Source organism: Psittacula echo (assembly GCF_963264785.1).
Source record: "Psittacula echo genome assembly, chromosome: 1".
In the NCBI taxonomy this organism is placed as follows: domain Eukaryota; kingdom Metazoa; phylum Chordata; class Aves; order Psittaciformes; family Psittacidae; genus Psittacula; species Psittacula echo.
The window spans coordinates 84,841,798-84,861,790 of NC_137735.1; the positions used below are offsets into that span (position 1 = coordinate 84,841,798).

The 19,993-nt window shown below is 43.0% G+C and overlaps 1 protein-coding gene and 1 pseudogene across 2 annotated transcripts; one reads left to right on the forward strand and one right to left on the reverse strand.

The window, feature by feature from the left end:
• Positions 1–655: 655 nt before the first annotated feature.
• Positions 656–1,684, reverse strand: LOC308231168 (histone H1.01 pseudogene; annotated as a pseudogene). The gene has a single exon. The product of its transcript is annotated as a histone H1.01 pseudogene (transcript).
• A 17,520-nt stretch (positions 1,685–19,204) lies between these two features.
• Positions 19,205–19,516, forward strand: LOC308227888 (histone H4; the record flags this gene model as incomplete). Its single annotated transcript, XM_080630803.1, has 1 exon — positions 19,205–19,516. One exon carries the CDS (start codon positions 19,205–19,207, stop codon positions 19,514–19,516), a length of 312 nt encoding a protein of 103 aa, XP_080486929.1.
• Between the last annotated feature and the right edge of the window lie 477 nt (positions 19,517–19,993).

The following is a 19,993-nucleotide window of genomic DNA, read 5'->3' on the forward strand; positions in this document are numbered from 1 at the left end:
AATGCGCCATTTTTACACAGTTGACACTAGATAGTCCAGGACAAGACAGAAAGAAGCATTATAGATCGGAAGACAAAGACTAGAAGACTAGGGGAAGCGAGGATACCTCTCAGACAGGGTAGGTGCGCTTGGAGAGCGAGCACATAATGCTGAGTGCAGCCAGCGCGGGCTTTTCGAAATTACCTAATTGCCCAATAAGTGAAAGCGGATTCTCCCATCAGCCAATCAGAACCGGACACAGGCGGAGCCACGATGCCGCGGGGAGTTCCGCGCCTTTCCTACCGGCCGCGGAACGCACCGCTGGCAAAGCGCCCTGACCGTAGCGGCTGAGGATAGATGCCCGGAAGAGCTCCTGCCACTCTGGCTGGACCACTACTAGGCCAGCAGGGTGCAGAAGAGGACCGCTGATAGTTCTACTCGCACATTCCCCCCCATACTCCTCCCCCGCAGTCTCCATCTCGAAAAGCAGGTTGGGGAAGTCACGCAGAAATACAGACCTGCCCCACGATAGCGCTGCCGAGCGGATAGGTCATTGCCAAGGAAGCGGAGTAGCCGCGCTGACAGTTCCCGGGTACGATCACTAAGAGGTGTGGCCGTCTCGCCCAGGCTGTTAGCAACCGCGCTGGTTAAAATCGCCGAAACAAAACTCCACGCCCCGGAGCGACACCCGCCCTAAGCAATCCCTTTAACCCTCTTGCGGTGCTCAAAAAAGAGTCAGCCTTTAGAAAGCGTTTTCGCAGGAAATACAAACTTTATTTTTCCAAGTCTTAGCGTAACCATGGCCGGAAGTTTAGCGTCCCATCCAATCCACAGACGAACATCCCACACGGATAGTGGCGTGTGGTTACCTCTGCTGCAGGCACGGACCTCGGCAACGGAGTGCATCAGCCCTTTTTGGGACAATAGTGGGTGGCTCTTAAAAGAGCCGTTGGGTTTCAGTATTTCCACTTCAACACTTCACTTCTTGGGCGCCGCCTTCTTTGCCTTGGCTGCTTTTGGCTTGGCTGCCCTGGGCTTAGCTGCTTTGGGCTTTACCGCCTTCGCCTTGGCTGGACTCTTCGCTGCTGCCGCCGCCTTCTTGGGCTTGGCAGCCTTAGTCGCCTTTTTGGGGCTCTTGGCTGCTTTCTTGGCCGCGGCAGGCTTCTTCACTTTCTTGGGGCTCTTCTTCACTGCCGCAGCTTTCTTGGGCTTCTTGGCAGCGCTGGCAGGCTTCTTGGCCGCTGGCTTCTTGGGCTTGGCTGCAGCCGTCCTCTTCTTGGGGGCTTTTTCTTTCACCTCTCCCGGCTTCTTACTAAGGCGGAAAGAGCCAGAGGCACCGGTGCCCTTGGTCTGCACCAGGGTGCCTTTGCCGACGAGGCTCTTGAGCCCCAGCTTGATGCGGCTGTTGTTCTTCTCCACATCGTAGCCGCCGGCGGCCAGCGCCTTCTTGAGCGCGGCCAAGGAGAGTCCCTTGCGCTCCTTGGAGGCGGACACTGCCTTGGTGATCAGCTCGGTGACGCTGGGACCCGCGGGTTTCCGGGCTTTGGAGCCGCCCGCCGCCTTCTTCGGCTTCTTGGCGGCCGCTTTGGCGGCCGGGGCAGCAACAGCGGGAGCGGCGGCGGGAGCAGTCTCCGACATCGCTGCAGAGACTTCTTCCTAATCAAAAGAAAGTAATTGGGCTACAGTAACCCCGATGCCTGAATTTATAGCGAAGCGGTGATCTGTGATTGGTGCTTTGCAGAGCCCGCCTAACTGTTAGCCAGGAAGAGCTTTTAGTCCGCCGAGTCTGTGTTTCTTTGGAGTTATAAATTCATATTTTTTGTAAACTGCGTGCCACGAAATCACCCCAGTTTCTTCGGGCAGTGAAAAGAAGAAGGTGGACTTTCATTCGGGGGAATTTCTTGCTCTTGGGACCCCAGATGAGAGAGAAAAGATGTGTTTAACCGCGCGTTGTGAAGCCAGAGAGACCCCGGGAACGGCAAACTTTTGTTTTTCCTTCTAAATTATCATAAACCCCGTAGACAAAAAGTCTCCCTCGTATTGCAGACTTATTCTTTAGAGGGTTTTCTCCAGATTAGGACAGAAACCGAGGGGGTAGCTTCAGTATTTTTGTCGTAAATTGATTTCAAAGAGAAGGAAGTAACACAATTTCATGGCTGAGCGTTGAATATGGATAAAGATTCGGCTCCCTTAACCATATCTTTAACTATTAAGGATACCGTATTTCAACAGAATTTCCTCTTTTGGGAAAATAAGAGACCTTCAGAGGAATATATGCACTGTGGAAAAGTGTCTGGAACTTGCAAGGGCTCTGCATTTTTTGTGGTGTTCTGTGAGCGAATAGCAAGATTTTGATATTTTTACGAATTGTCTCTATTTGTAAAATAAAGCTGCCCATGCTTAGTTAATGCATATAAATTCCTGATAAACTGCTAGTTTAATGCTTTCTTGCTTGCATCACTCTATACCATTATTCTTTATGACTTACAGAAGCCAGAAGCAGACTGGTAGGGGAAAAATAGCAAACAGCTATATATACACTAATATGTATCTTAAGCTACTTAAACATTAATGGAGACAGCTGAAGCCCCTGTTCACCCCAAATAAATGAAATAATGTGGAAATCTGGTGTATGTGATCAGAAAGCTTAAACCTCAATAGTACCTATAAATATTTGGATAAGAATTTCCCCCCCCCCCCCTAAGATTTTGTAAAACCTGTCATTCTCTTCTTTAAAGGAAAAGAAAAACACTTAGCAATTTAGGTTTTCATCCAAATCCTCAGAATATTGAAACATTTTTCAGACAATCCTCACAAATCAGAATCAGCTTTAATTATTATGACCCCACTTAATTTTTAAGGCTCAGAAAGTGACAACAAAGATTACTTATTTTTTTAAGGTCTTCAACAATTTTTTTTTAACTAATCAGAAGACAAAAGCCTTAATTGGCTTGTAAATAAAAAGAAGCCAGTTTTTTTCTTTATTTCCTTTGTTGAAAAGAACAAGTTAAGCCCAAATCCAATATTTTGTCCTTTTGTACTTTACAAAAATTTGTTATGAAAAATGTTAGTGGGCTATTTCAGCAAAGGAGCGTTTCTTCTAGCATGAATAAATTGGAGATTCTAGAAGACAAATAGTATCTTGAAAAAGGCCCTGATATTCTTTTTTTTTTTTTTCTTCATACATTTAATGTTGAAAACACAATGAAGTTATATGTAATAGTAAGGAGTTTTAGTTGAAATGTGATAGTTTAAAATGGCAAATAAAAATAAGATACATTAGAATAACAAAAGTTAAAACACTGAACTACCACTGTTTCATATTCTCTTCTAGATCTATTTTTATTTTGTTGCATCTGCATGCAAGCCAGCTAATAAATACTTTGATGGAGAGAAGGAGTGGAAGGAAAAAGAAGAGAAAAGGAAAAATTACGTTCTCTAGTACCACACAGTAGGGATCGAAGGGTGTACTGAAGTGGGCTGTGAAATCTGCCACACTTCTTGTGAACATGATGATGTTCCTACATGAGCAACTAAACCAAATGCACAATAGCCACAGAGTTTTAAGCTCAGGCTGGTAATTCAACTGATCAGCAGAAAGATGTTTCTGAGAGGCAAAAATGCAGTTGCTCATGGGCAAGATGAAGGCATTATGCTCATTTTCCAGGTTAGTTGAATGGAAATGGCCATAAAGCAGAATTTGAATGTAAGTGATACAAAAGACAGATACAGAAAAGCTTGTCATCTGTCTGGGTCTGATGAAAGAGGTCATTATCTGGGGATTTCAAGGAGCAGAATTTAGGACTTCTCCCACTTTCAGTTCTTGATGCATCCATGTATATCTGCATGTAATTTAAATAATTCCCTGCTCTCTGTTTTGAGCTACACTTCTGAAGTTCTTTGTTCTTCCCTAGTTGTTTGAGACACTGGAAGATTCGGCAGCTGGCATCCAGAATTACATTTCAGCACACTTTATGGTATCTATTCCTCAACCATCATGCTGGCTCTTTTCTGCACAGACCATTAATCCTGGCCTACTTCTGAGCACTGAAAATTTTCTTGCTTTTACCAACCATTTCTTTAGTGGTGTGAGGCAGTGTGAAAAGGAGAGTAATTTCTAGGTTTATTTCCCAGCCCTGCTCCCTGTAATGAAATTTTCTAGTTAATTGGATAAAATAAACTTGTCAGAAGCTTTGAACAATTCTCACTTTTGCATTGCTGGAAATAGCTGTTAAACACTACATTGGACCAAAATAACAGTTCTCAGTTTTTAGAGAGATCAATTACTATCTACCTTACAAATAGCATTGACATTGCCCTGAGCATTTTACAGATAAGAGAAAAACAAGCCTCCCACCACATAACTTAGAAAGTCAGTAGGAGAGTACTGAACATTTTTTCGACATGTTGGAGAAAGTTGGAGAATTTTTCTTCGTGCCAAACAGCATGACTTGAAAAACAAGTTTTGAGCATGAGCTGGTAATAACAATTGTTTGCAGTTTCCATGTGAAGAGATGAATATTTAAATGTGACTTCTTTTATACTAAATTTCAATCAAACAGCAAAGATTGGAACTTCTCCTGGTTTTTAACTTTTCAAGCATGCCGTCCAAATGCAGGCTCTGTTCACCTCCTACTCAGGACCTCAAACCAATTTCTTATGCCTCCTTAAAAGGCAAACCCTTACCTCTCCAAAACAGAATCTCATTTCCATTCATCATCACATAACATGCCCTGGCATCCTTCCTTGCCTAGCAGTACAGGTGCTAGTGCAGATTACAGATGACCCTACAAAATGCCAGTGTATTTTCCAGTGCAAGGATCTTCAAAACAAAAATAGTTCACATATTAGGAACTTAGGAAGTCGTTCCTAAAACTGCATAGCGCAGAAAACACTTGATTTTTTTTTTTTTTTTTCTTATCAAGACAGAAGCTCCACATGGAGGAGAAACAGCTTAGATGTTAGACACATAGAGCCAAATTAGGCATTCAGGCTGCAGAAAGAGAACAATCTAGGTAAGCTGATTAGCCAAGTTTAGCAGAAGACCTACACTCATTTAATTACATTAACTATTACTAACGTGGGGAAGACCCAGAGAAATTATGAAGTTTTAATTGAAGCATGCTATCTTTGTGACAAAAAATGATTTTTCAGACATTCAGGTAATCACTCTCAATATTAATAATAAAAAACACCATGCGGAGACATTACTCAAGTTGCTGGCATGCTACAATTTTATTGACAATACTGATTCAGCAATTGCAAGGTTTATATAGTATGGAAGAGTTAAGATGTCAAAAGGCTGTCAGTAGAAAAGAAACCTGTATCCTTTTAAGGTATATACTTCAACTAAGCTACCAAAAATATACTGACAGATATTTGAGTGTTAGGGAAATCACATCTCCTAAAAAGAAGTATCTTGCTTTCTAATCTAACATCTAATGCAGTAGGTCCCACCCCCACACTGGAAGAAGGTTCAGCTAGAGCAGAGAGACACTGCAACTTTTCCAGGAAGCCTGCTGCAAAAAAAACCCAATCTTTTTTATGTTTAAGCAGAATTTCCTGTGTTTCAGTTTGTGCCCACAGACTTCTGTCCCAGGGCAGTACTGGAAAGACTCTGGTTCTGTCTCCTTTATTCAGGTATCTGAACACATGGATAAGACTCCTCTGAGCCTTCTTCTCTTCTGGCTGAACAGTCTCAGCTTTTTCAGCATCTCCTCATATGAGAGATGCTCCAGTCCCATAAGCAACTTTGTGGCCCTTCACTGGCCTCACTCTAGCTATATCCACATCTCTGTTGCACTGGGGAGCCCAGAACTTGACTCCAGATGGATCTCGCCAGTGCTCATGTCTCTCTGTACTATTTTGCAAATAATACTTCTCCAGGTTAATTTATGAAACCTGTGTTCAGATTGGCTTTAAATGGCTCTAGCATCACTTTTTAAATTTTTGTGGTTAAACAAAGGTAGCTTAAAAAGCCATTGTTACCTCTCACACAGTCCTTAGTTTCAAGGCTTGAATTCCCCTGATTTGGCTCAGTGACCATGTTGTACATGGCTGTAGGACTTCAGGTTTGTTGGAGTCTCAGTAAAACTTCCACTTTAAAAAAACATCCCTACATTCTGGGGTGATCAAAAGGTGAGGAGAGGTGACATTCCTTCCTGCTGTAACTGCTAAATGCTTGCTAAGCATCAAAAAAGAAGGGCTATGCATTTTAATGAATCAGCTTCAAAATCTCCTTCTCTGTCCAGAAAATGACAGCCTAAAGCATCAAAATCTTCCTTCCAGCTTATAAAAGCCTTTGAATCAGAGATCCTCTTATATTTTACTTCTGTCCATCCATCCCTAAGACTGATAATTATCATTGTTATTAGTAGTATTACTACACATAGGAATCTCAGTTGAGCAGGGTTTTTTCTACTTTGTTATATGGAGTAGTTAACTTTGTGTTCTTTTCTGTTGAAGAAAAAGAGGAAGTCAGTAAATGAAGAAAGACAAAGAAATACAGCTACCTACATGTAAAAGGCTGCAAATGTAACCCTACCTGGTGCCTGGAAATAAAATAAAATGTGATGTCTGAACTGATGCTACGTATTGTCTATTCTCCCAGATGCACAACACAGTCAAATGACAATTCTTTTTTGTGAGTCATATTGCAAATACTGATTCAGGCAGAGATGAAAATCAAAACTAGGTCATCAACACAGAAAATCTATGTCCTGCCCCTTCAGTGGCACTCAGGATGTACATGTTATTAGATGTCGTTTCCTAAGCTATCAAAGGTTCTTTGTAGTCCTTCATTACCTGTAGACCCAGCTACGCACCCAGCCCATATAGTTTCCTCATTAAGGTACCTGAAGAACACGGGCAAGAACTAAGCGTGCAAGTCATTCTGGGTTACAGATTTATGTATTGGCCAGGTCATTTCTTCCACCCTGAGGAAAGAATACTGTATTGATAAGCAGTTGTACTAATTACCAGCTCTGCCAAACCCAAGGAAGATATGAATACACTCAAGAATCTACAGTACTCAAAGCAGACATTGATTTATAAGATGCAAGGGAAGAAATTAAAACCACGTTTAACGGGCTTGCTTCAAAATTAACTTTAGAAAGAATCTCAGTAGAGGATGTAGTGTTTCCCTAAAGCTGGCCGACACAGTGCAGGTTTTCCTTCTGTTCCATTTTATTTACTTTTAGAAAAATATTAGAAGCAAAACTAATAATCAGGGAAACTTGGTCTAGCACTCCACACACACACAGAGGGTAGAAAATTATATTTAAATGTTTATGATTGTCAACTATAAAATTAAAATATTGTTTCAAACTGAGTTCTACAGGATCAGTCCTAGGCATATTTATGATGTCATTTACAGCCTACAGGGCATGAATAGAAATGGTATAGGTACAGACAAGCAAATGAATTCTAGAATGACAGAGGACAGTTTATGTATTGAAAAATGCCTGGTAAATTGGAGACACGGTCTTCAAAAATATGTAAGAGACTTCATCTGGGAAGAAATATATCAGTTTTATGAATATCAGACAGTAGCAATTGATGAGCATCTGAGTAGGTCTGGATCTTCAGATTATAGTTGTAAACTGATGTTGAATCAGCAGCCATATGTTACTAGGTTTTAGAAAAAGCAGACAGTGACAACATCTACAAGACAAATGAAGGTCTTCCTCTGTAGCCAGGAATGATATAGTCTCACTTGGAGTTTTAGACCCAATTTTTAGTACTGAACTTCAGGTAAAGAGAAATGAATGCGAACAGAATATGCAGAAGAGGGCAACAGTATTTACCAGAGAGACCTAGGAGCTCTTCCCTAATGGAAAGACACATATTGTTAGACTTCCCTGACTCACAGACTTATAACCTCAAGTTTTTTCACAAACACTTAAAACATGAGAAGGAAGGAAGGAAGTCATCTTTCCGTGGTATACATTGTAGGAAATACGGGAACTAATGTTCTTTGCTTCAGCAAATTAGCAGTAAGGAAATAATTTCTAATATGGAGTAGAAAAGGTTACTTAGGAAGACAGCTGGGTGTCCAAAAATCAGTGAGACTGAGTAACTACCAGATGTAAAATAGATATAGTTGAGTCGTGCTGACGAGTGGAGGGCAACAAAAAGCATTGGCATGTTTAGGTATTGGTAATTATCACAGAACTATAGATAAGAGAGTATAGGTGTGGACAAGGAAGGAGTGTTGGATGCAATTTTGGAATACTTCTGAATCTATCTCTCATGGAATTCTCATCTGGGACCTGAGGAAGTACAGGCAGGATCAACAGGCTGTTAAATGTCTGAAAATTGTAGCATAAGGTCAAAGGGCTGTAGTTAACAACTTAGGGACTGTGAGCAATCAGTGAAGAATAGCCCAGGGCTGAATACTTGATAATATTTGATGTTTCCTGGAATGACATGGATGATAAGAGAGTACCCTACTTTTCCTAAGTTTTAGGAAGGGTAGACAGAGTCAAAGGTAGGTTGTTCAATTAAAGAGACTTAATAAACTTGAGGTATGGGCTGAAAGAAATCTTGTGCATTTTGTCAAAGAGAAGTGCAAAGTTCTGCACATGGAGCAGAGCTTGCATCAGCATAGCCTGGGAAAAGACTGGTCTGGGCAGGACTTGGGGGTTGTGGTGGCTTTCTCAAGTGCTGGATCCTTAAAGGCAACCCTGCTGCTGTGTCCAGAGCTTAAGTGTAAATAAAACCCTGTAAGCAGTTCGGATTTCCAACCAAAGCATTTGGTTTTCCAACCAAGTATTACTGTAACAAAGACAAAACACAGCAGTAGTGTCTGGAAGCACAACACACGTCATCACTTTCCAGACTTGGCTTCCTCCAGAAACACAACCCAAGACAAAATTCAAGACAACATTCCTACAGGGATGCCCACAGTAGATTTGTTACGTGGAAAACTATGCTCCAGAGAGACTGTTTGGACAGGTCAGTACTTCAGCTGCTGTTAAGTGCTTTGAAGTCTATAAAAGCTGGCAGAGTTCAACAGCAAAACTTCTTGCCCAGTGCAGCTCTGCAGGATCTCAGGCAAAGAGAAGAGCTGATCAGTTTCAGCTGTGCAAGGAACATTGCACTCACAATGTTTTCATGATACCTCTTTCTATCTGAATCAATAATCAATGTATCAAGTGACCTGTGCTGCTTTAAGTACCAGTTTAAAAAGCAGAATAAGGATTTAAAAGCAGCAGTCAAGTGTCAGCTGTGGTTGGTGAGTAGCTAATTTGCTGTTTGCTGTCCCTTACCTGGTGCAGGAGCAGATTTTCATGGTGTGCTACAAAGCTCTGAGCTCCACAGGCTACCCAGATTCTGGGAAACACTTGTTGGCGAGGTCCTTTTTTTGTCTTCCTTAGAGAAGTCCAGAGCCCTGGAAGGAAAACAACATGGGCAGAAGGGCATCCTTTCCCCTCAGTTGCAGGTTATTGGCCCCATCCCTTCTCTCCCATGTCCTAAACCAGCTTCACATGAGTAACTGGGTATATTACACATATATATCCCCAACACTCCAAACTTACTCTAGGAGTTCCTCCAGCCTTTCTTCATAGACATATTCAGCTATACCAGCTATTCAGTGAGCCTGCAAGACTGCAGCTTGTGGGTGGTGTGGTGTGAGTGAGGCCCATCAAGCCTTCTCTTTCCAAGGCAGAATGAGGCACATCACTCTCACTAATCTCGAGTCACCCTAGGCTGGGCATGAACAGTCCTGACAGTTGGCACATTGTTGCGTGAGAGAAACACCCCAGAAAGTGTATTTTTGTAATTCTATCACGAACACTATTGATTTGAAAGGAACCCTGAAACATCTGGCCCTGTGAGGAGTAGGTATAACTGGTGGCAGGGCCATGTGAGTGCTTGGGTATCAGTGCCTGCCAAGTACAACATTCCTTTGGAAGTGCGTCTGCAGTGTCCCTTCCTGCAATCTGCTGTTGGAGACTAGTCCTGTGATGTCGTTTTCCATGAGGAAATGGCATTTGGCTCCTGCTGGTTTACAGAGCAACATGGCAGTGACTTAGGCAACAGGCACTTGTCCTTGCCCACAGCTGGCATGGTGCAAGAGAAGCAAGATGGCTTCTGGCAGATCTGTGAGAAACTACTCTCTGTGCATGCAAACTGCATCCTCAAGGGTCAGCCCAGGCTGCTGGACTACGACAGAGGTCTTGTCTTAATTTATCAGTCCTTGTGTAGTTTATGAACTTGGCAGCAAGAAGATTGAAAACAATCCAAACCAGGTTTGCAGCCCAATCTTTTGTATCTTTGATTGAGAGGAGCCTTTAAATAAAAAAGTGAGAATGAGTGTCTCAGCCTCTGACTGTCTCAACTGGCCGGGATAGGGGAGTGGAGAGATGAAGTCAGTTACCAAAGTACCTATCATTAAGGCTATCATGATGGCTGTAACATTTAAACATTAGGTGACACTGTTTACTAGTTTCACTTGCTACTGCCAGGAGATGTCTTCCAAATGGCAAATCCACACATGCAAATATTGACTTGGGCCTCAGTCTCAAGATAAAAGTTTCTGTGCTTCAAAAATTTCTTGGCAAAATTATGTAGGCTGCTTGATTTCAGTAAGCACAGCTTCATAGTGTGGCTTACATGATGGACTGAAGGTGGGGTACATAAGCATGGGGATACAGACTGAAGGTGGGGTACATAAGCATGGGGATACAGAGAACAAGAACCACTGGGATAGATTTAAAAACCTCAAGTGTTGCAAAGAATTTAAATATTGTGCAGAGTGCAGTCTTACCCATGTGTAAAGACAGGTCCCAGCTGACCACATCTCCACTGAATACTCTCCAATCAGATTCTTTTATATATAATGCATGAGCAGTTTAATGTTTAATAACAAATTTCCTTACTGAGCATGACATGGGATTTTGATTTAGTGGAGTGATTCAGCAATGTGCTGAAATCACATCATAAGCATAATAGAGCATTTGTAATATATAGTTGAATCACAGCGTAAACATGATTCTTGTAACTGGTCTCTATATGCTCATTGTTACAATGCTGGGCCTCCCCAGTTTCTGGGAAGGAATATGTTGGTTACCACCTCAAGACCATTGCTTTTTTCAAACTTTGTTCTATTTCTTGTCCAGTTTGTATGCTTTATGTTGGGCTGACTCACACAGACACTGCCCCCAGGCTTTTCCCATTCTTATGGTGGTCTGGCTTGCTCAGGAAAACATTATTAGTTGTCTGAGGGAACCTGATGATTCACTGGTGCAGTGTCTTATCTAAAAACATGGTAATCCTCCGGTCTCCCTGGTGCTGAGATAAATGAAGCTTTCTTTACAGTACATTATACCTCAAACTCATTGTCTTTTTGCCCTTCTCATCTGAGCTGGCCTCCACTATGTTGGTGTGCTGGTCTGTCAAAAGTGCACAGGTTTTTAGTACAAGGGAGAAATTTGTTTTTTCCCCCCAGATAGTCCAGATAAGATCCATTGTTTTCAGGGTGGTAGATCACAGGAGCATGGTGCAGTGCAAAGCAGGGGTCTATACAACCTGCTCCATTCACAAAGGACAGATTGCAATTCCATTCTGCCTTTCAAAGTGACAGAGTGTTTCGAATATAGAATGAAGCACCAGCTGCCAGTGAGTGGAAAGCACAGGGAGTATGAAAACTTATCCAATACTCATGCAATATTCAAAACTACTACTTTGAAAATATACGAATACCTTTCCGGAAATTTATTTATGAATATTCTTACAATATAATTTCTGACAGTAAATTTTTGCCAAATATTGACCTAAAACTTGAAGCCTGAAGTTCTATTAGCATGCCATGGATGACGGTTTTTAAGTCAGGATTAAATAAATAAGTGCATATTCTAATTACTCACCTTGAAGATATTGATACAGATACAATGCCCTTCAGCAGTACTATCCTATTGTCCTAGACTTTAAACATATGTGAAAAACACCACATTTGTTACCTACAGAATGCAAAACCAGAATATAAACTAGGCAGCTAAAAACTTAACAAATAAAAACCAAAAAACTGACTATAAAAGTCCTGGGGATAGACAGCAAGATTTCTCAGTACATTAGAGGCATAGTAATTTGCCTCTATCTTGCAAAATTAAATCTGTCTTGGTTTCATCTTGATGTGCCTTAGTCTGCATATGTGCTCAGTGAAAAAAGTTTAAGTGCTTTTGTTTTAGCATTGTCACTAGTAAGCATGGGTAGGGGTTTGGGAGCAGAAATGGAAGGGTATTGAAATTTGGTTTTCTGTCTCTAGTGAGGCACTAGTTAGTGAAGAAAGGAAAGTCACAACTTAAAACAAACAAACAAACCAAACCACCAACAGCAAAACACCACACACACAAAATGAAAACAAGTGACAAAACAAAACCACAAAACCCAAAACTGTTTGTAATACATCTTTAGTCTAGGTGCAACAGCAAAGGTTTAAATTTGTCTACTGTTTTGTGACCTGTCAGTTCTGTATAAATAAGAACTGTAGCAAATGTAACATATTTTTTTAAGCTCAAATATCATATTTGCACACCTGTTCGCTCCTCCCAAGAAAAGAAAGAAGGTATGCTTAGGACTACACCAAATCTGAGGAGACTCCCCATTATACCTATGCGTTCCTCTTCATTTCTGCAGCAGGAAGGACAATTGCTACAGGTAAAAGCTGGGAATGCCTCTGCTGGTTGAACAATGTAAGAGGGGAAAAGCAAAAATCATTGTTATGTTTCCTAATATACTCCTTTTCTGAAGTGATGCAGATTAGTTAGTGAGAAAAAATTTTCATCTAAATCATATTTGTTATCTTCCCAAAAGAACCCAAACCCCAAAACCAAACCATGAAACAAATGCAATTAAAAAAAAAAAAAAAAGACACTCAAAAAGACATGGTTTTGATATTGACCATGAAAACATCTACAGCCATTGTTAGAAACAGCATTTGAGATGTCAGAACAATGAACTCCTCTGTTAAACTTTTAATAGGACCATAGAAAGCAAAACACTCTTTTGGTTTTTTGATGTAATGTAATTTATCATTATGAAATGACTAAGGAAGCTAATTCTTCCCAGTTTGGTAGCACAAGAAAGATAAATTATTAATTATATATTCTAATATGGCACTTTAAAAGAGTATGTAGTAATTGTGTTTTCATTTCATACAAAAAAAAGGAAGAAAATGAAATTATCCTAGAATCCTAGAATCATAGAATAATTAGGTTAGGGTTGGAAAGGACCTTAACATCATCTAGTCCCAAATCCCCTGCCATGGGCAAGGACGTCTCATGCTAAACCATGTCACCCAAGGCTCTGTCCAACCTGGCCTGGAATACTTCCAGTGATGGAGCATTCACAACTTCTTTGGGCAACCTGTGCCAGTGCCTCAGCACCCTCACAGTAAAGAACTTCTTTATATTTAACCTGAACTTCCTTGTTTAAGTTTGTACCAATCACCCCTTGTCCTATTGCTACAGCCCCTGATGAAGAGTCCTGACATCCTGACCCCCTTCAGATACTGGAAGGATGCTGTGAGGTCTCCACTCAGCTTTTCTTCTCCAGGATGATCAGCCCAAACTTTCTCAGCCTGTCTTCATACAGGAGGAGATCCAGCCCCTGGTCATCCTTGTGGCCTCTTCTGGACTTGCTCCAACAGCTCCATGTCTTTTTTATGTTGAGGACACTAGGACTGCACACAGTACTCCACGAGAGTCTCATGTGGGTGGGGTCTCATGAGAGCAGAGTAGAGGGGCAGGATCACCTCCCTTGACCTGCTGGTCACACTCCTTTTGATGCAGCCCAGCACATGGGTGGATTCTGGGCTGCGAGCACACAGTGAAGCTGGCTCATGTTCAGTTTCTCATTCACCAACACTCTCAAGTCCTTCTCCTCCCAACCTGTAAGTTTGCTTGGGATTGCCCTGACCCAAGTGTAGGACCTTGCGCAGTCAGGACTGTTCGTGCCCAGCCTTTGCACATTATTTAATTTCATGAGGTTCGCATTGGCCACCTCTCAAGTGTGTCAAGGTCCCTCTGGATGGCATCTGTTCCCTCCAGCGTATCAACCAAACCACGCAGCTTGGTGTCATTGGCAAACTTGCAGAGGGGGCACTCAATCCCACTGTCCATGTCACTGACAAAGATGTTAAACAAGATCAGTCCCAACAACTGACCGCTGAGGAAAACCACTCATTATTGGTCTCCAACTGGACATGGAGCTGTTGACCACAACTCTTTGCATGCGGATATCCAGCCAATTCTTTATCCACCATATGGTCCATCCATCAAATTGATGTCTCTCCAGTTTAGAGGCAAGGATGTCATGCGGGACAGTGTTGAACGCTTTGCACGAGTCCAGGTAGATGACATCAACTGCTCTGCCCCTATCCATCAGTTCCGCTGTCCCATCATAGAAGGCCACCAAATTGGTCAGGCAGGATTTCCCCTTAGTGAAGCCATGCTGGCTGTCACCATGCACCTTGTTGTTTTTCATGTGCCTTAGCATGCTTTCCAGGAGAATCTGCTCCAAGATTTTGCCAGGCACAGAGGTGAGACCTACTGGTCTGTAGTTCTCTGGGTCTTCCATTTTCCCCCTCTGGACAATGAGGGTTATATTTCCCTTTTTCCAGTCATCAGGAACTTCATCTGACTGCCATGATATTTCAAGTACGATGGACAGTGTATTAGCAACTTCATTTGCCAGCTCCTTCAGGACCCACAGATGGATTTCATTTGGTCCCATGGTGTCCTGGGTTCAGCAGTGGCAGTCAGGTTTTTTTCTCCTTCTTAGTAGCTGTTGCAGCACTGTGTTTTTGACTTTTGGCCTGGGAACAAGAAACTGATAACACTGATGTTTAGACTGACCAAGGACTTTGTGAGTCTCATGCTCTGCCAGGGAGGAGGAGGGGCCGGGAGGAAGTGGGGACAGGACACCTGACCCAGACTGGCCAAGGAGGTGTTCCATACCACAGCACGTCATGCCAGGGGATGTAACTGGGAGCTACCCGGAAGGGCACGTCCCCTTTTTGGCCGGGCTGTCTTTTCCGGCGGGCGGTATCGTATTCTCTTCCCTTGTTATTTCTCTTGTTGTTGTTATTGTTGGTGGCGGCAGTGGTGATTTGTGTTATACCTTAGTTGCTGGACTGTCTTTATCTCAACCCGTGGGAGCTGCATTCTTTTGATTCTCCTCCCCGTCCCTCCAGAAGTGGAGGGAAGAAAGGTGGTGGTGGGGGGGGGCAGTAGACTGCGTGGTTCTGATTTACAGCTTGGGCTTAAACCACGACAGTTCTATTTTGGCGCCCAACGTGGGGCACGAAGGGTTGAGATAACGACAGATCTGACCGGAGTGTGTCTAATCGTATTTGTGATAAGCATTCAGTGTTTTGGATTGATAGTCACTTGTCACAATGCTGATTTATTGGCTCTCAAAGTTGTTGTTTTTGATCTCACAGTCTCAATATGCCGTAGGTTACTTAGAGCCGGTATTTGCTGTGTTAGTGTTTTTCAAGTGTGGGGCTTGGGCTAAGGTTATTGTCTCATTGTATTTTATGGTAATGACTTGTAATACAATAGAAAAATTGATCATGAAACTGGTCTGGCTTATGTTCCCAGTGTGGTCACCACCTTTATACTTTGGGAGGTATATAATACAAATGCTTAGCAACTATACATTTTTTTTCTCCTTCCTGGGTGGTCAACCTATGAAGGAGACATTCTTTTACCCTCCCAGTGCCCCTTCCAGACCGTTTACAGCATCGTTTGAGAGTTTTGAAGTTTTTGAGTGGCCTTTTAATATTGTTGAGACCTGTTTGCTGATTGTGATGGGGGTCACCATGTTGGCACGCATACAGAGTGTGTTTTGTCCACAACCATTACGTCTGATCTCAAGAGTTAAGCAGAGTCGGGTTTGGGCCTTGTCTGGGGTTAGACGACAAAATAGGGGGACAGAGAGATTTTCCCCAAGGCTGGACAGCCATGAGTGGCAGGGTGTGTGGGATAGTATGGGCAAGTATCTAGGTCAGTGGGCCCCTCCAGTGTTTTGGAACTTCATCACCGAACAAGTGCAAAATCCAGAAAAATTAGTAAAACACTTAAATGAGGTGTGTTGTCATCCTGGTCATAGCAGAGAGGGACAAATCATGTCAACGTGCTGGGGCTTGGCCTATGCTTACCGGGCCTTGTTCAACACTATCCAGCACCTTCAAAAGGAAAGAAATGTCCCTGGATCTGAGGGCGAAGCAACAGACAGCGCAGCTACTCCAGCTCCGAGCACAGCAGCTACACCACCCCCAGCGACAAGTACAGCCACTACTCAAACTTCGACTGCAACAGACAGCGAAGCTACCCCAGCTCCAACCACAGCAGCTACACCACCCCCAGCGACAAGTACAGTTGCTACTCAAAGCACAGTGATAATGACTGCAGCTAAACCAGAGGACCAATTCGTACCAATATCGATTGCCCCCATACGCAAGAGAAAAAGCAAAAAAGAGGCAAGAAGGGTGAAGCAAGATGAAGAAACAATGTATTCACCACCCGGGCCACCATCTGATCAGGAGTCATCATCCCATGACAAAGAAGAAGAAGAAGAGGTGACTTCTCGACCTCGGACCTCAACCGAGCTACGGAATATGCGAAAAGATTTTACCCGTCAACCAGGGGAGCACATCATCACCTGGTTGCTACGATGCTGGGACAATAGGGCCGATGGTCACGAACTAGGAGGTATGGAAGCCAAGCAGCTGGGATCACTTGCTAGAGAAGGGGGAATTGACAAAGTTCCTGTGGTGCACATGAAGAATTTGCTGGGGAAGACAGTCTGGGTTATTCCTGCTTCAGGTAAAGGCAAACCCACTCGTGGGATTGCTTTTGCTCAGGGACCTGGATATACTTGGTGGGTAATGCGGGAAGATGGGGAAGTCCAATGCGTACCTCAAGGGGATTTGATTTTAGGGGAAAACAGACAATGAACTCAATTGTACTCTGTTGCCTGCTATAGCCCATCAACTAGAAGTCTGCAGGGCACCAGCGACTGGCTCTGACTTCCCTCCGACCATCATCCCAACAGAAAAATGAACTTTGATAGAACCGGACGAGTTCTACAGTAAAGGAATGATTAGCATCAGCAGGCAACGATCCAACACTGCACACAGCTTCTTCTGCCCTGAAAGACTGTTCCAAGAGATGGAGCCCAACATCATGAACCGAATGGACTCAGTAGCTTTATAGGAATTGGTCCGTGCACTAAGCTAACAGTGCACCGAGATGAGAGTGAGGGTATATGGAAAATGTGGGATCTGAGCGTGACGTGAATGGTATGGAACAAGGGATGGATACAAAAAAAAAACCAACAAACTACAATCTTCTGATTAAATAGAACTGTCGTGGTTTAAGCCCAAGCTGTAAATCAGAACCACGCAGTCTACTGCCCCCCCCCCCCCCCACCTTTCTTCCCTCCGCTTCTGGAGGGACGGGGAGGAGAATCAAAAGAATGCAGCTCCCACGGGTTGAGATAAAGACAGTCCAGCAACTAAGGTATAACACAAATCACCACTGCCGCCACCAACAATAACAACAACAAGAGAAATAACAAGGGAAGAGAATACGATACCGCCCGCCGGAAAAGACAGCCCGACCCAAAAGGGGACGTGCCCTTCCGGGTAGCTCCCAGTTACATCCCCTGGCATGACGTGCTGTGGTATGGAACACCTCCTTGGCCAGTCTGGGTCAGGTGTCCTGTCCCCGCTTCCTCCCGGCCCCTCCTCCTCCCTGGCAGAGCATGAGACTCACAAAGTCCTTGGTCAGTCTAAACATCAGTGTTATCAGTTTCTTGTTCCCAGGCCAAAAGTCAAAAACACAGTGCTGCAACAGCTACTAAGAAGGAGAAAAAAACCTGACTGCCACTGCTGAACCCAGGACACATGGTCTCATGCACATTCAGGTTCTTAGGATCATCTTGAACCTGATTTTGCCCTACAGTGGGCCTAAGGTATTCATTCTCACAGTCTCTGCATCTGCCTTCCAAGACTTGAGTGGCATGGTCAGAGAACTTGCTGGTGAAGACCAAGGCAAAGAACCTCATCTTCTCCAAATGCAGGGATCTCCCATTTCCTTCTAGAGAGGGCCCACATTATCCCTAGCCTGTCTTTGTTAGCAATACACCTAGAGAATCCTTTCCTGTTATTACACTTAGAACTCCTCCCCCACAACCCCATAAAATGAAACTATTCTTTATATGTTAGTCTAGTAGCTATTCCAGCTCAGGATGTTCTTATTCTGTGACATTTGTGACGATCTTTTACAAAGATTGTTCCTTACTCTCTTAAATACTAATTCAGAATCTAATGTTTGCAGTATAGATTTAGACAAAATATTAGAAAATATTTTAGAAAATATTAGAAAATATTTTAGAAAAAAATAACAGATAAAGATTGAAAAGCTTGATCTGCAGTACAAAAGAAAGCTGATTTTCTTAGTAATTAAGGTAACAGTAATTTAAATCTGTAGTAATGATAAAGGAAATTTTGTAAAATCAATCAAAGAAAAATCCCCACAGCAGTAACTCCAAAATGAGCAAAATTAGTAAAAGTTGCAACATAATATAAAGGTAATGATATAAAAAAAATACTCTATTCTGCCTTCTGATTAATATGTGCTTACAGACTCAAAAGTGGTTGTGTAAAAATTGGAAGAGTATCAAACTTCTCGTTTAAGAAATGAGAAGTAGAAAGCAAAATACAAACTAAATATATTAGAAAACCTGACAGCACAGATACTGTGGAATATTTCCTAAATCCAGCAAGAGATACCAAAACATTAAAATTTCAGAAGAAAAGTTTAAAGAACTTTGAATACAAATAAAGAAAAAAAGGTTAATGAACAACAGCGTGAAAATAATCAGAAACTGCAGTAATTCAAACAAACCTCAGTCAATACAAGAAAACAAGATACACACGTATGTAGAGATAGTGGTTTATACAAATCCAAGAAGGGGGAAAAAGCTTTCTAATAGTTACGAATATGCACTTCGTTGGGATTTTTCGGACTTGGGGAGATAGCTTAATAACAAGTAATAGCATTCGACACTCCAATCACGAGCTGTGACATCGACTAAAAAAAACAGGGGAGCCACGCCCCTGCTCTCCGCAGTCCCCAACCAGGTCGGATCCCAGTGTATAAGAAGGGCGGCGCCGCTGCGGCGTTCCTATGTGTAGTTGCTGTTGCAAGTGGTTATGTCCGGAAGAGGTAAAGGCGGGAAGGGGCTCGGCAAAGGGGGCGCCAAGCGCCACCGAAAAGTGCTGCGCGACAATATCCAGGGCATCACCAAGCCGGCCATCCGCCGCCTGGCTCGGCGTGGCGGGGTGAAGCGCATCTCTGGGCTCATTTATGAGGAGACGCGCGGCGTGCTGAAGGTTTTCCTGGAGAACGTGATCCGCGACGCCGTCACCTACACGGAGCACGCCAAGAGGAAGACTGTGACCGCTATGGACGTGGTTTATGCTTTGAAACGCCAGGGTCGCACTCTTTACGGCTTTGGTGGCTAAATTTTCTGTTTCAGAACATTTTCCGAACCGAACCCAAAGGCTCTTTTAAGAGCCGCCCACTTAAACTGGAAAAGAGCTGTGTTGCTTTAAAGCTGGTGGAAGAAAAGCAATGTTCTTATACTTTGTTTCCGTTAAATGTAAAGTCACGTAGGCAGCCCTGATGAGTGTAAGTACTTGAAAATTAAATGAATGTTTACTGCCATTGCGTTTGGGGCTTTTCTAGTTAAGACAATAAGCAAACGTGAAGTACTTACTCCAGTGTTAGCAGCGTATTTGGAAAAAAAGATTTCTTACTTTTTGTAAAATCTTAACTGAATAGCAAAACAGTCTAAAATTGCGCTCCCGTTTCAAGCTGGTGAGCTGGCCCGACACAGGCAGGTCCGCATTGCTCTGTGGGCATCTCGCGTTGCTGTGTGGCGTTCTTTTTTTTGCTAAGTAAACGACAGCAGCGGTAGATACTTGGTGTATTTAAACTGC